Source organism: Littorina saxatilis, linkage group LG16 (assembly GCF_037325665.1).
Source record: "Littorina saxatilis isolate snail1 linkage group LG16, US_GU_Lsax_2.0, whole genome shotgun sequence".
In the NCBI taxonomy this organism is placed as follows: domain Eukaryota; kingdom Metazoa; phylum Mollusca; class Gastropoda; order Littorinimorpha; family Littorinidae; genus Littorina; species Littorina saxatilis.
In genome coordinates, this window is record NC_090260.1 from 32,025,464 (window position 1) to 32,042,963 (window position 17,500).

Sequence of the window (17,500 nt, forward strand, 5' to 3'; positions counted from 1 at the left end):
ATGTGAGTGTTTGTGTGTGTGTGTGTGTGTGTATGTGTGTATGTGTGAGTTGGTGCGTGCGTGCGTGCGAGCCTCTGTGTGTGTGTGTGTGTGTGTGTGTGTGTGTGTGTAAGAGGGGGGGAGGGGGGGGAAGCGTACGTATGCAGCTTGTTGACAGAAACTTTGTCAGATTTTAGACGATATCTTACGATGTATGGTAAAATATGACTGCCAAGAGACTCTGCCTGTTGTATGGTTTTCAGCTGACCGACAGAGTAGCAATCCAGATGCGTTTCAATCACAAATCAATTGGGTTTCCTACCTGCAACCAAGTATATATATATACTAGAATGAATACCCGCTTCGCCGGGTAGCCGGCTTCGCCGGGAAGAAGTACTTAGAGCCGTACGCCGGCTTCGCCGGGTCCGAACAATGGACCCGCCAAGCTTAGGTCCCTCCCAGATTCGTGGAATGGGAACAGCACGAAAATGATTCAGTGGCCATAATGCCATTCCTGACCATATCGAGTCCCATCCTTGTCGACGAATGTAACCGTGTTAATCACCTTTGGAGGCGAACTCCACTCAAACAGGACTGAGCAAGTTAGAGCTTATCTCTAAGCCCTTTTGAACTGTTATGGCTTCTCAAAGGAAGGCCAGTACATAAAATTACACAAAAGCCGCCAGACCACATCACAAACAGAACTGAACAATGCACAGGTGTAGCTCACATAGAGACAGACAGACACACACACACACACACACACACACACACACACACAAACACAGAGAAGCCGTATCTATAGAGAGATAGATGACAGTGTATTTTTCGCGTGGCTATAAATTGATTCGACCTTTGCACTTTTACAGTGAGGATAATTTACGGGTCCAATTTACGTTCTGGACACTGCGGTGACCTTCTAAAAATAGTAACAGAACGCCGGGAATATCCGAAGACGCCCCACTCATATAGTGCACCATACGAAGGAAGGGAGGTAAACGCTGAAAACCTGGAGAAGATGAGAAGATAAGGAAGAGTTACTTATAATGGTGAAATGAACACAAAAACCAAAATCATTTCAGCGCTGCGCGCTGAGAGCACGTGTTGAAATATCTCATCGATGATATTGTGTCCGGGGTGTAGCTGAATACGGTGTCCAAATTTGAAAAAGATCCACCGAGAACTTTGGCTTTGGTGTGTCGGTATGGGGGCCCGGGTAGCTGAGGTGGAACCAAAATAGCTGAGGTGGAACCAAAATCGGTTCAGCGCTGCGCGCTGAGAGCACGTGTTGAAATATCTCATCGATGAGGTTGTGTCCGGGGTCTCTCTGAATAAGCCCACCAAATTTGAAGCAGATCCATCGAGAACTTTGGCCGTGCATCGCGAACTCACAGACAGACAGACACACACACAGACACACAGACAGACACAAGTCGTATATATATATATAGATATTGTAACGGACAATGCACTATCTATCCGTAACGAAGGATATTTTATTTTTCCGTAACCAAGAATATACTGCTCACATAAACAAATGTCCGTTTACTTTATTTATTAATCAAAAGCTGTATTCATTTACCCTCCTTATTTCTGCTTTCTTGTGTGACAGTTTTGGTTCCTCACCGCGGACGGGAGTTTAAGGCAGAAACGATCAATGTACCTCAGGGCTGAGAATGGAAAGATGGTGATAAAATCCAACAGCCCGGGCACCCCCGAATGGCAGTATAACTCGGTAAGTCAATATTAATATATGAAGTCTGATATCGCGCGCGTATCTCCAGACTCGGACTCAAGGCGCAGGGATCTATTTATGCCGTGTGAGATGGATTTTTTTTTTTACACAATACATCACGCATTCACATCGACCAGCAGATCGCAGCCATTTCGGCGCATATCCTACTTTTCACGGCCTATTATTCCAAGTCACACGGGTATTTTGGTGGACATTTTTTATCTATGCCTATACAATTTTGCCAGGAAAGACCCTTTTGTCAATCGTGGGATCTTTAACGTGCACACCCCAATGTAGTGTACAACGAAGGGACCTCGGTTTTTCGTCTCATCCGAAAGACCAGCACTTGAACCCACCACCTAGGTTAGAAAAGGGGGGGGGGGGGGAGAAAATTGCTAACGCCCTGACCCAGGGTCGAACTCGCAACCTCTCGCTTCCGAGCGCAAGTGCGTTACCACTCGGCCACCCAGTCCTATGTGATAAGACCATCCCTCCACTTTGTCACATACCAAACATCTTGGGGTGGGGGTTGTGGTGGTAGGGTATAGGGCGAAGGGGGGATGGGGGGGGGGGGGTCTGGGAGAGAGGCTGGGCACTCTCTGTGTCCAGTGGGAATATTTTGATGAATTAATTTCTTAAATGTCACTGTTTACATTAAATCATTAAAAACAAATCCAACTCCCCACAGCAAGCTGACAGTGTGTTATGTGCTTGCCCACGAACCCGGCAGTTACGGGTTTGATACGTATAGTTGGTAAGAATATTATAACAACATTTTTTTTTAATTGTTCAACTTTTTTTGTATTTTCTGAACTTGTAATTCTTGTATTTTATTCATTTTTAATTCTTTCTTTCTTTCTTTATTTGGTGTTTAACGTCGTTTTCAACCACGAAGGTTATATCGCGACGATTCATTTTTAATGAATTTTAAAGGTTTGAGTGATGTATTGAAGATCGAATTTATCAAAGGGTTGTATAGTTATCGAGTACCTCTGGTAAACGATTTCCCATAATTGCTCATTCTATTTTAAGTAACGTCGGCTTGTGGGGAAATCCTGATGGATGATTGAATCATCGTACGTCGACTGGATGTAATGGTGTTTGCCTACTTCTAGTTTAATCTACTTCTGTTTGCATTATAGTGTATTGCATTGTCACATGTTATTGTTTTCCATTGCATATATTGTATAATATTGCATTGCATTATGTTGTATTGCATTGTATCACATTTTATTGTATTACATTGTGGAGTATTGTATTATATTGCAATGTGGAGTATTGTATTATATTGCAATGTGGAGTATTGTATTATATTGCATTGTGGAGTATTGTATTATATTGCATTGTGGAGTATTGTATTATATTGCATTGTGGAGTATTGTATTATATTGCATTGTGGAGTATTGTATTATATTGCATTGTGGAGTATTGTATTATATTGCATTGTGGGGTATTGGATTATATTGCATTGTGGAGTATTGTATTATATTGCATTGTGGAGTATTGTATTATATTGCAATGCAAGTTGACGGTCATGTACTGCAGTGAGAGAAAACTGGGCACTGAGAGCACCCATCCTCTCTTCCAGATTCCCCCCCCCCAATCCCCCCTTCGCCCTATATCCTACCACCACAACCCCCCTCCCCTCCCCCAAGATGTTTGGTATGTGACCAAGTGGAGAGAAAACGCGTCTGGCCCATAGGGACATCGCTGCACACCAAGCTATGGGGCAGCACTCAGGACCTGGAAATGACAGCCCACTTCGTCAACATCACGGGCCAAAGAATCTAGACACAGCCATCGTCGAACGCTGAAGAAGAAGATGTATTGCATTACATGGCGTTTTATTGTATTGCATTGGATCTAATCGCATTATAATGTATTGCATTGCCTTTTTTTGTGGATTCCTTTGCATTGCAAGGCATTGTGTAGCATTTTTTGCACTGCTTAAAATAAACTGGGAAAGGAAACAAACTTGAATCGGTACCGCACAACCAAATATGTTATAGGGGCGTTAAAACCAACAATCAACCAACCTATTGCATAACATTGCATTGTACTGCATTCTACTGCATTGTTGTGCCGAACATATTGCATAATATTATAAGATATTTGATGGGTTGTTGACAGACCAGCTTTTTTGTCTGTCCGAGGGGGAGCATATCGTCTTTTGTTTCATATTTATTGACCAAGGATATGAAACAAAAGTCGATATGCCCCCCGAGGATCGACAAAAAAAGCTGGTCTGTCAACAAACCATCAAACATCGTTTTTGTCATCATTTTGGTTGTGAGAAAACAAGTGCACAATCAACCCAGGGAGCCATGCTTTGAAACATGGGTCCCGTGCTGATAACCACACGGGTCCCGGTTTGATAACCACTGGCAATCAAAGATGGCGTGTGAAAGCAACTTTCTGTGTTTTTGAGTTCATTAAATGAGTTGGGATGAATATGTCAGGTTTGAGGATGCACAGTTCTGTAGGTTCATCTCGGTATTCCACCCCCTCGGCTTTCTGTTGTAAATATTAAGCTGAGCACGGTGATCGAATGTGGAAGCTACGTTTGGTCAAAGGTCACAGAAGATTTGCGTCGTGCAGCGAAGGAAAGAATCGCGATCTTGTTTCCGACTCGGTACCTCTTTGTTTTTCATTAGACCTGTCATTCTGCTTGCTCGGCTTTGTTAGATGTTTGCATATCGTGTTGCTATTTTCTTTGCTTTTATTATTGTTTCTTACTTGTGCTTCGTTTATCGATACAACGTCTTGTGCACGGGTCAAAATGTGTGTGTCAGGTGTCGTTTTACTTGAACTTGACGTTCGTGTTTCTCCGAACGTCTGTGTATCGAAACACAGATACACGCACTCCATGACTTTGTAAGAAGACATAACATATCGGTAGGTTTCATTTGTTTGTGACGAATTTATTGAAGTAGTTTTGTTTTTTTGTTTACTTTTGCCAGTTTGCCAGTTGGTTTTTGGAACTTTGCAAAGCAGTGTCTTGTCGTCTGTTTAGGTCTGGGGAAACGCCAATAAAAAGAGCCGAAGAATCCTCGAGCGTTTCTATTGGGTTTGCTTTTGATTATCCATGTAATAGGGCTTCCTGCAACTATGGTAACAGGGGATTTATTCCCCGGGGAACATGAGATTTATTTCTCAGGTGCTTGTGAATGAAAACTCGTGAAAATGATAATAATAATAATAATAATACGAATATTTATAACGCGCACATATCTCACCAACAGGTGACTCAATGTATAATATTGCCTTGTTCTGCATTCTACTCTGTTGTGCCGAACATATTGCATAACATTGCATTATATTGCATTTAACCTCAACATGCCAGGACGTTTACGTCAAGGAATAGAAGAACGCGCATGCGCAGCCTCACTGAATACGCACGCAGTGCTTTACTACCAGACATAAATTTTATCTCTTGGATTATCGCTTACATCCTTCTTGTGTGTGTAATTATTTGTGGAAAGCTGCACTTGAATGTGCTGATTGGATTGTTTTGTGTATTGTGACAGTTTTTTGGATTGTATTTATCAATGGTTTAGGTGAGTGAACAGTTTTTCTTTCATTGGTATTTGCGTCCACGCATACAGCGGAAAGACAATGGCGGACCTCAGTCATGATGAGTCAGATAGCGAACGAAAGGAATGCGCAGATTTGTCACGTAGTGGCGCTAACTCTGGAGTGCAAGAAATGTTTTCGGAGTTGATGAAACGATTTGATCGTATGGAGAAAAGGATGCATCACTTAGAAGAGAGTGACAGTGTTGAACACGAGAATGAAGCCAGTTCCGACAGGGTCGGTAACATATCTGGCATTGTCGCTGACAGGGTCAGCGAAGAAGACAAAAATGAGCTCGCCAGGGGCGAGGAGGAAGATGAGGAAAGCGTTTTTCAAGTGGTGGTGAAAAACGCTAACAGTAACACTAGTAAACCTGATATTCTGGACACTCTGGAATTAGACCTGGAGCTGGCAGAAAAAGAGGGGGCCCCAGTTGCTGAGAAATTGGCAAAAATCGTTGAAAACAGATTCACTGTCCGCATGTCAGACCAGAAATTGCAAGAAAAACTAGACAAGCACTTGGTGCCAGAAAATTGCAAGCAAATTAAAGCTCCTCATTTAAACGAGGAGCTAATTGACAAAGGGAGTGTGGACAGGAATGCAAGGAAAAATGACATGCGCCTGTACAACATTCAAAAACTGTTGTCAAAAGCCTCCGCCGCACTAGTAAATGCATCAGACAAGCTTCATTCGGACATGCTTGAAATTTCAAACCAGACGACCGGCGATCTTGACAAAGAAACAGTGTTAAAAATGGCAAACGAGGGTCTCGCAGCAAATGGTGACGTCATTGCTCTTTTGGGTACAGCACAGTTAGAACTCTCTCAGAGACGAAGATTCCAGTTACAAGCCTGCTTGCCAAAGGACATCGCTTCTATCGCTAATGCAAAGATAGAGGTAGGGTCTGACAACTTGTTTGGAGAAGATGTTGACAAAAAGGTTCGCACAGCGCGCGAAGCTTACAAGTCGGCTTCAGGCAGGGGCAGTGGTGGCGCACACCGGTTCCAGCCTTACAGCCAGAGAGGAGGCAGGCCTTTTTTAGGAAGAGGCCACGCCTCTCAGTCAGCGAGAGGAATGACGACATACCGTTCCCGGGGGTCATTCAGGGCAAGAGGAAACTCGCGCGGGAACTACAACCGAAAGTAGACAAGAACTCTGATCATGCTGCCCAGCGTCCTGTTTCTGAGGTGAATACATTTTATGACAGTTTACAACAAACACTTTGTTTACTCAATGATCTGAAAGACAAATTTAAAGCAGGACAAATTAGGGAAAATATAGAACAGTGGGAGAAATTGACTTCAGACAAGGTTGTCCTTAGAATGGTTCAAGGGGTAAACATTGATTTTACAGAAATGCCTGTGCATAGTGGTGAGATTTTTCAACCTAAGTTTTCACAAGAACAGACACTGGCCATTGACGCAGAAGTAGAGGAGCTGATAAGGAAAGGAGTAGTTGTTGAATGCAGTCATACTATGGGTGAATACATCTCACCTATTTTTGTGAGACCGAAGAAAGACAATAAGCTTAGACTTATCCTTAACCTGAAGAACTTGAATAAGACAGTTGAGTATCATCATTTCAAAATGGAAACATTACGTCATGCTTTAGCGCTGGTGACAGAGTGCTGTTGGCTAACATGGGAACTAATCACTCAGCTAACTGTAATGCTGTGACGAAGGAAATCTGGAACTTCTGTGTAGATAGAGACATTTGGGTGACAACTGCGTACATACCTGGTGTAGAAAATGTCGAAGCTGATGAAGAATCTAGAAAACTGAATTTAGATGCTGAGTGGAAACTAAATTCGAATTTACTCTTCCACGCTCTTCAAATACTTGAGTTTGAGCCAGAGATAGATTTGTTTGCTTCCCGAATTAATTGTCAGTATCCCAGATACGTAGCATATCGGCCGGATCCAGAAGCGGTTAGTGTCAACGCACTTAACATGTCGTGGTATGGTTTGCGATTGTATGTTTTTCCACCTTTTTGTTTACTGCCCAGGGTACTACAAAAGATGAACAAGGACAAAGCACAAGGTGTGATAGTGGTTCCATACTGGCCAAGCCAGCCCTGGTTCCCTCGGTTAGGGAGTCTGTTGATAGCGAAGCCAGTTCTTGTGTCAGCAAGGGACAATCTACTTCACATGCCTGCAAACCCAAACATGGAGCATCGGCTCAGAAAAACACTGCAAATTCTTATTTGCAAAGTATCAGGGGTAGGCTCAGAAGCAGAGGACTTTCGCAGCAAGCAGCCTCAGTGGTCTGCGCATCCTGGAGAACAGGGACAGCTAAACTGTATGCCGTATACATCAAAAAGTGGAAAATGTATGCGAGTAAAAGAGGCATTGATTCGGTTCACCCTTCTGTAATTAATGCAGTAAATTTCCTGGGAACATTGTTTGCTGCTGGACAAAGTTATAGTAGTATCTGTGTTGCGAGATCAGCGCTTTCAGGCTACCTTGAAATAGAAGACTGTGGCACTTTTGGTGAACACAGATTGGTTAAGCGGTTTGTAAAGGGGATTTTTGAATTGAGACCATCTTTCCCTAAATACTCTGCTACGTGGGACGTAGATACAGTTCTCTCTTATCTAGAGAATCTTATTCCATTGGGAAAATTGACTTTAAAAGAATTATCAAGCAAGTTAGCTACATTGATTGCTATCTTATCCGGACAAAGGTGTCAGACAATTCACTCCCTTTCTTTGTCGTCAATGAAACTTACAGGCTACAAGTGTGTGTTTCATATAAACTCAGTGATGAAACAATCAAAGAAAGGAAAACATGTAGCTCCAATTGAGTTATTGTCGTTTGACAAAAATCCTAATCTGTGTGTAATCGCAACCCTCAAAGAATATTTACGTCGTACAAAGGACTTGAGAGACACAAATAAACTGTTCGTAAGTTATCAAATACCTCATGGACCAATTTCCAAAGATACACTGGCTCGGTGGATTAGAGACACTCTGAGTAGAGCAGGTGTGGATACCTCTTTGTTCACGGCTCACAGCACCAGATCTGCAAGTACGTCGGGAGCGGCTGCCAGGGGCACGCCAATTGACGTCATAATGAAAGCTGCCGGATGGTCGTCGGAGTCCACCTTTGCTCGTTTTTACAAAAAGACACCTTCGGTTAACATGGGTCAAGTCTTAATGGACTCTTTTCTCAAGAAAGATTGAGGTGAGTGATTTCGTCAAAGAATATAACTTGACAGTTTGGAAGGTTACAGTGGTGATAAACATGTACACATATCTCTAAGAATTCCTTGACGTAAACGTCCTGGCATGTTGAGGTTAAATTACCACAAACATGCGAGACTTACCTTGTGTAAGTTGAAGCTTGTTTCGGATTTAGCCGATACATGTTACAGGAACGTTTATGTCAAGTCCCACCCTAATCCTGTGGAAATAAAAATCCCAGCCCTTGGGTTACGTTATAGTCTAGTTCTCTTGAAGGAGAATAATTAATTTGTGTACATGTTGTATGTATTATATGTTCTGAAGAGTGAGGCTGCGCATGCGCGTTCTTCTATTATTTGACATAAACGTTCCTGTAACATGTATCGGCTAAATCCGAAACAAGCTTCAACTTACACAAGGTAAGTCTCGCATGTTTGTGGTAATTGTACTGCATTCTACTCTGTTGTGCCGAACATATTGCATAATATTGCATTGTAATGCATTGTACTGCATTCTACTCTGTTGTGCCCGACCTGTTGCATAATATTGCAATGAAATGCATTTTATCCTACATACGTGAGAGAGACACCCGTGAGATAATAATCGTTCAAATCACACGTGTGTATATCATGTAAATGAGGTCATGTCAAGCAAGTCTGGCAGGGACCTGTTTTTCCACTGCTTATGGTGCCAAAGTCACCGAGACAAACGTCATTATAGAAACTAAAATTGCGCTCGCTAATTACCCTCCATGAATCTTTAGAACTAACACGTCACGCCATACTTTTAGAGTGACGTTTCTTTGCTTTGACGTAATAGATTGCACAAGGCTTTAGAAGAGATCGAGGTTCCAAAACAAGAGAGTCTTCAATTTAGCTGCCTCGAATGCAGGACATTTTCAGTAAAATACACGTAAGTACATTATGTAGGATAAACAGAATACTACATGGCTTGCTGTTTCGTAAAAGATTTACACTCGTTGCTTTTTCAAATAGTGAACAGCTCGCTTTCGCTCGCAGTTCAATATTTAAAAAAACAACTCGTGTAAATCTGGTACGACACAGCAAGCCATGTAATATTCTCTATGTTCTGCATTCTACTCTGTTGTGCCGAACATATTGCATAATATTGCATTATATTGCCCTTGTACTGCATTCTACTCTGTTGCCCCCGACCTGTTGCATAGTATTGCAATGTTCTGCGTTATTCTGCATTCTACTCTGTTGTGCAGACGAGCGGAGTCATCATGCACGTGCCCACAGGACAGTGTCTGGGGGCAGGAACTGATCTGAAGACTCTCTCCCTCGTTCTGTGCGGACCGTCCAAGTGGCAGCGATGGACAATGCAACCACGCAACCCGGAGCTTCTGCAACCTATTGTCTAGTCTTGTATATGCGGTGGTGTATAGGTTTCACTTTGTCTATGTTTTGGGAGAGTTTATGTGTGTGTAGATGGGGGGGGGGGGGGGGGGGTGGTGGTGGTTGGGTATAGGGCGAAGAGGGGATGGGGGGGTGGGGGATCTGGGAGTGAGGCTGAATTGGCGAAGTTAGTACCAAGTAGATGCGGCTCTGTCTGTGCGCTATGTGCATAGCACAGTTTCGTGCGGTTTTAATGCACGGAGAGAGAGAGACAAGACAAGACAAGACAAGACAAAATCTTTATTATCGAGGGTAATAGATAAGCAAGAATATTGCTTTTTTACATCCAGCCCTCGCCCTAATATAGGGTCAACAAGAACAGAAAACAACATAATCGAATAACTATCACATCAAACTTATAATACATTATATATATATATACAGATATAAATTTAAAAAAAAAAATTGTCATGCTGCATTTTAAGTACAATTTCCAATGATAAATATGTCAATTTTTAACATATCTTAATTTAGATCTGCATATTATTATAATTTAGTTTAACATGCACATACATTTTAAATGAATTGTTGAACCATTCAGCACATGTTTAGTTGCATTATGTGCGACATATAATTTTTTTTGAAGCTGTCTGTGTTTGACCGCACCTGAATGCAGAAGGCTTGATTTGAAAAGGTCAGTACGTGGAGTCGGTGTTATGATTTTTAGTCTGTTATAGTTCAAAATAAAATTATCACGTAATGTCTCCGGTGCATATCCTGACATCACTTTATGCATTATAACACCTTTATTATACATTAACCTTTTTTGAAATGGTAATACTTGCAAATTTGTATAATCAGATTCTGAAGGAGTGTGATTTTTTTAGCATAATAAGCTTAACTGCTCTTCTGTGAAGACTGGCTAAAGGTTTCAAAACATTAGCACTTGCACAATCTCACACAGTGGATGCATAATCAATATTTGACAAGATGTGATTGTAAAAAAAAAATCTTTCGCGAGTGGAGATTCAAGAAATGTTTTATTTTTGATAACTGATATATTTTTTGGGAAGCAATCTTACAGATGTAATCAATGTGATCATGCCATGATAAATTATTATCAATCTTTACACCAAGGACTTTGTGGTGAGACACTTCTTCCAATACTTGATTTTTAATATAAAGAGGTGGAATGCTCGATAATAGATTTTGTCGTTTCTGTCTTGTGGTTATTGGCGTGACGTGTTATTAGAGAGAGAGAGAGAGAGAGAAAAGTGTGTGTGTGTGCATGCGTGCGTGAGCATGCGTGCGTGCGTGCGTCTGTGTGTGTCTGTTAAGTGTTTGTGTGTCTGTGTGTGTGTGTGTTCTGTACTTGTCTGTGAATTGTATGGACTTGTATTTTTTGGGGGCATAATATTATTTGATTTCTACTTGTTCGTGTATATGCCTTGTGGCTGCCCGTGAGGCGCTTGAGTGTTAAACTACTGGCAGAATTTAGAATCAAAAACACACACACACACACACACATACACAGGAAAACCAATATTCAGAAGAAAGACTATATTTCATAGATATTGTGTCGCCATATGTACAGACGGACATGCTGTACATGTACTTCAAGGCTCATACGTAAGCGCGTGTATTTACACACACGCACGCACACACACACACACACATACACGCACATACACAATCAAACGCACGCACAAGCATGTGCGATTATGTAACCAGTCATATCCTCTCTCTCTCTCTCTCTCTCTCTCTCTCTCTCTCTCTCTCTCTCTCTCTCTCTCTCTCCGTGCATTAAAACCGCACGAAAATGTGCTATGCACATAGCGCACAGACAGAGCCGCAACTACTTGGTACTAACTTCGCCAATTCAGCCTCACTCCCAGATCGACCCCCCCCCCCCCCATCCCCTCTTCGCCCTATACCCAACCACCACCACCCCCCACCCCCCCATCTACACACACATAAACTCTCCCAAAACATAGACAAAGTGAAACCTATACACCACCGCATATACCGATGGTGTAACAAGACTAGACAATAGGTTGCAGAAGCTCCGGGTTGCGTGGTTGCATTGTCCATCGCTGCCACTTGGACGGTCCGCACAGAACGAGGGAGAGAGTCTTCAGGTCAGTTCCTGCCCCCAGACACTGTCCTGTGGGCACGTGCATGATGACTCCGTTCGTCTGCACAACAGAGTAGAATGCAGAATAACGCAGAACATTGCAATACTATGCAACAGGTCGGGGGCAACAGAGTAGAATGCAGTACAAGGCAATATAATGCAATATTATGCAATATGTTCGGTACAACAGAGTAGAATGCAGAACATAGAGAATATTACATGGCTTGCTGTGTCGTACCAGATTTACACGAGTTGGTTTTTTTAAATATTGAACTGCGAGCGAAAGCGAGCTGTTCACTCTTTGAAAAAGCAACGAGTGTAAATCTGGTACGACACAGCAAGCCATGTAGTATTCTGTTTATCCTACATAATGTACTTACGTGTATTTTACTGAAAATGTCCTGCAGTCGAGGGAGCTAAATTGAAGACTCTTGTTTTGGAACCTCGATCTCTTCTAAAGCCTTGTGCAATCTATTACGTCAAAGCAAAGAAACGTCACTCTAAAGATTCATGGAGGGTAATTAGCGAGCGCAATTTTAGTTTCTATAATGACGTTTGTCTCGGTGACTTTGGCACCATAAGCAGTGGAAAAACAGGTCCCTGCCAGACTTGCTTGACATGACCTCATTTACATGATATACACACGTGTGATTTGAACGATTATTATCTCACGGGTGTCTCTCTCACGTGTGTAGGATAAAATGCATTTCATTGCAATATTATGCAACAGGTCGGGCACAACAGAGTAGAATGCAGTACAATGCAATACAATGCAATATTATTCAATATGTTCGGCACAACAGAGTAGAATGCAGTATAATGCAATATAATGCAATATTATGCAATATTTCATTTTTCATTTTCATTTTCATAACTTTATTGTCCCATCGCTGGGAAATTCGGGTCGCTTCCTCCCAGTGGAAAGCTAGCAGCAACGGAGTCGCGCTACCCAGGTGTCTGCGTGTTTAGGTGTATTCAGCCACCTGCACTTATGGCAGAATGACCAAGGTCTTTTACGTGCCATTGTGATGACACGGGGGTGGGACATGGCTTCCGTCTCTGGGTCTGCACATAAAGTTGACCCGTGTCCGTCCCGGCCCGAATTCGAACCTGCGACCTTCCGATCACAAGTCCAGTGCTCTACCATCTGAGCTACCGGGCACAACAGAGTAGAATGCAGAACAAGGCAATATAATACATTGTCATCATTTTCACGAGTTTTCATTCACAAGCACCTGGGAAATAAATCTCATGTTCCCCGGGGAATAAATCCCCGGTTACCATAGTTGCAGTAAGCCCTATTACATGGATAATCAAAAGCAAACCCAATAGAAACGCTCGAGGATTCTTCGGCTCTTTTTATTGGCGTTTCCCCAGACCTAAACAGACGACAAGACACTGCTTTGCAAAGTTCCAAAAACCAACTGGCAAACTGGCAAAAGTAAACAAAAACCCAAAACTACTTCAATAAATTCGTCACAAACAAATGAAACCTGCCGATATGTTTTGTCTTCTTACAAAGTCATGGAGTGCGTGTATCTGTGTTTCGATACACAGACGTTCGGAGAAACACGAACGTCAAGTTCAAGTAAAACGACACCTGACACACACATTTTGACCCGTGCACAAGACGTTGTATCGATAAACGAAGCACAAGTAAGAAACAATAATAAAAGCAAAGAAAATAGCAACGCGATATGCAAACATCTAACAAAGCCGAGCAAGCAGAATGACAGGTCTTATGAAAAACAAAGAGGTACCGAGTCGGAAACAAGATCGCGATTCTTTCCTTCGCTGCACGACGAAAATATTCTGTGACCTTTGACCAAACGTAGCTTCCACATTCGATCACCGTGCTCAGCTTAATATTTACAACAGAAAGCCGAGGGGGTGGAATACCGAGATGAACCTACAGAACTGTGCATCCTCAAACCTGACATATTCATCCCAACTCATTTAATGAACTCAAAAACACAGAAAGTTGCTTTCACACGCCATCTTTGATTGCCAGTGGTTATCGAACCGGGACCCGTGTGGTTATCAGCACGGGACCCGTGTTTCAAAGCATGGCTCCCTGGGTTGATTGTGCACTTGTTTTCTCACAACCAAAATGATGACAAAAACGATGTTGGATGGTTTGTTGACAGACCAGCTTTTTTGTCGGTCCTCGGGGGGCATATCGACTTTTGTATTGCTCCCCCTCGGACAGACAAAAAAGCTGGTCTGTCAACAACCCATCAAACATCTTATAATATTATGCAATATGTTCGGCACAACAATGCAGTAGAATGCAGTACAATGCAATATAATGCAATATAATGCAATATAATGCAATATAATGCAATATAATGCAATATTATGCAATATAATGCAATACTATGCAATAGGTTGGTTGATTGTTGTTTTTAACGCCCCTATAACATATTTGGTTGTGCGGTACCGATTCCAGTTTGTTTCCTTTCCCAGTTTATTTTAGGCAGTGCAATAAATGGACTGTAAATCTTATCCAATCCAATCCAAATGCTACACAATGCCTTGCAATGCAAAGGAATCCACAAAAAAGGCAATGCAATACATTATAATGCGATTAGATCCAATGCAATACAATAAAACGCCATGTAATGCAATACATCTTCTTCTTCAGCGTTCGACGATGGCTGTGTCTAGATTCTTTGGCCCGTGATGTTGACGAAGTGGGCTGTCATTTCCAGGTCCTGAGTGCTGCCCCATAGCTTGGTGTGCAGCGATGTCCCTGTGGGTCAGACGCGTTTTCTCTCCACTTGGTCACATACCAAACATCTTGGGGGAGGGGAGGGGGGTTGTGGTGGTAGGATATAGGGCGAAGGGGGGATTGGGGTGGGGATCTGGAAGAGAGGATGGGTGCTCTCAGTGCCCAGTTTTCTCTCACTGCAGTACATGACCGTCAACTTGCATTGCAATATAATACAATACTCCACAATGCAATATAATACAATACTCCACAATGCAATATAATCCAATACCCCACAATGCAATATAATACAATACTCCACAATGCAATATAATACAATACTCCACAACGCAATATAATACAATACTCCACAATGCAATATAATACAATACTCCACCATGCAATATAATACAATACTCCACATTGCAATATAATACAATACTCCACATTGCAATATAATACAATACTCCACAATGTAATACATTAAATGTGATACAATGCAATACAACATAATGCAATGCAATATTATACAATAAATGCAATGCAAAACAATAACATGTGACAATGCAATACACTATAATGCAAACAGAAGTAGATTAAACTAGAAGTAGGCAAACACCATTACATCCAGTCGACGTACGATGATTCAATCATCCATCAGGATTTCCCCACAAGCCGACGTTACTTAAAATAGAATGAGCAATTATGGGAAATCGTTTACCAGAGGTACTCGATAACTATACAACCCTTTGATTAATTCGATCTTCAATACATCACTCAAACCTTTGAAATTCATTAAAAATGAATAAAATACAAGAATTACAAGTTCAGAAAATACAAAAAAAGTTGAACAATTTAAAAAAAATGTTGTTATAATATTCTTACCAACTATACGTATCAAACCCGTAACTGCCGGGTTCGTGGGCGAGCACACAACACCCTGTCAGCTTGCTGTGGGGAGTTGGATTTGTTTTTAATGATTTAATGTAAACAGTGACATTTAAGAAATTAATTCATCAAAATATTCCCACTGGACACAGAGAGTGCCCAGCCTCTCTCCCAGATCCCCCCCCCCCCATCCCTCCTTCGCCCTTTACCCTACCACCACAACCCCTCCCCCCCCACAAGATGTTTGGTATGTGACAAAGTGGAGGGATGGTCTTATCCCATAGGACTGGGTGGCCGAGTGGTAACGCACTTGCGCTCGGAAGCGAGAGGTTGCGAGTTCGACCCTGGGTCAGGGCGTTAGCAATTTTCTCTCCCCCCCCCCCCTTTCCTAACCTAGGTGGTGGGTTCAAGTTCTAGTCTTTCGGATGAGACGAAAAACCGAGGTCCCTTCGTTGTACACTACATTGGGGTGTGCACGTTAAAGATCCCACGATTGACAAAAGGGTCTTTCCTGGCAAAATTGTAGAGGCATAGATAAAAAAAATGTCCACCAAAATACCCGTGTGACTTGGAATAATAGGCCGTGAAAAGTAGGATATGCGCCGAAATGGCTGCGATCTGCTGGTCGATGTGAATGCGTGATGTAATGTGTAAAAAAAAAAATCCATCTCACACGGCATAAATAGATCCCTGCGCCTTGAGTCAGAGTCTGGAGATACGCGCGCGATATCAGACTTCATATAATGATATTGGCTTACCGAGTTATACTGCCATTCGGGGGTGCCCGGGCTGTTGGATTTTATCACCATCTTTCCATTCTCAGCCCTGAGGTACATTGATCGTTTCTGCCTTAAACTCCCGTCCGCGGTGAGGAACCAAAACTGTCACACAAGAAAGCAGAAATAAGGAGGGTAAATGAATACAGCTTTTGATTAATAAATAAAGTAAACGGACATTTGTTTATGTGAGCAGTATATTCTTGGTTACGGAAAAATAAAATATTCTTCGTTACGGATAGATAGTGCATTGTCCGTTACAATATATATATATATATATATACTTGGTTGCAGGTAGGAAACCCAATTGATTTGTGATTGAAACGCATCTGGATTGCTATTCTGTCGGTCAGCTGAATACCATACAACAGGCAGTCTCTTGGCAGTCATATTTTACCATACATCGTAAGATATCGTCTAAAATCTGACAAAGTTTCTGTCAACAAGCTGCATACGTACGCTTCCCCCCCCCCCCCTCCTCCCCCCCTCTTACACACACACACACACACACACACACACACAGCCTCGCACGCACGCACGCACGCACCAACTCATATACACACACACACACACACACCACACACAAACACTCATGCGCAAACACGCACAAACACATACACACACACACATATATACACACACACACATTCACACACGTACACACACACCCACACCACACACAAACACTCACATACACACACACATATATATATACACACACACTCACACACACACACACACACACACACGCACACACACACACACATAAACACACACATATACACATACATACATACACACACACCAGCACACACGCACACGTGCACGCACGCACGCACGCACACCCACAGACGAATACGCTCTCTCTCTCTCTCTCTCTCTCTCTCTCTCTCTCTCTCTCTCTCTCTCTCTCTCTCTCTCTCTCTCTCTCTCACTCCCCATTCTTTCTGTCTCACCTGGTTAGTTCCGTACCCATGGCAAGGATACACGATGGGCTTTTTCTCCTTGCCACTGGAGTCCATGCAGATGTTTGCTGCATGGCTTCGTACCTGAGAGGGAACATATTCTGTGCGTAAATAATTATTTACCTCTAAACGTGCCCATAATCGATACACCGCCAACTTAATTTCTAAAACCCAAAATCAGTAGCAAAGAACTATCTGTGGC

General features: G+C 42.4%; 2 protein-coding genes across 3 annotated transcripts in view; one reads left to right on the forward strand and one right to left on the reverse strand.

The window, feature by feature from the left end:
* Window positions 1-9,893, forward strand: part of LOC138950836 (polypeptide N-acetylgalactosaminyltransferase 5-like) — a 26,906-nt gene extending 17,013 nt beyond the window's left edge. The window contains exons 10-11 of the mRNA XM_070322552.1: window positions 1,592-1,714; window positions 9,699-9,893. Coding sequence (XP_070178653.1) covers window positions 1,592-1,714; window positions 9,699-9,851 — 276 coding nt within the window. The 3' untranslated portion in view covers window positions 9,852-9,893. The remainder of the gene's footprint in view (window positions 1-1,591; window positions 1,715-9,698) is intronic.
* LOC138950837 (polypeptide N-acetylgalactosaminyltransferase 5-like) overlaps window positions 688-17,500 on the reverse strand; it is a 31,897-nt gene continuing 15,084 nt past the window's right edge. Inside the window, exons 9-11 of one of the 2 annotated variants that reach the window (XM_070322555.1) lie at window positions 17,290-17,382; window positions 16,316-16,438; window positions 688-988 (exon numbers count right to left, since the gene is read on the reverse strand). In XM_070322555.1, the coding sequence (XP_070178656.1) occupies window positions 944-988; window positions 16,316-16,438; window positions 17,290-17,382 (261 nt within the window). In that variant the 3' untranslated portion in view covers window positions 688-943. Of the gene's footprint in view, window positions 989-11,788; window positions 12,021-16,315; window positions 16,439-17,289; window positions 17,383-17,500 lie in introns of those variants that run through there. The other variant, XM_070322553.1, reaches the window with a different exon arrangement.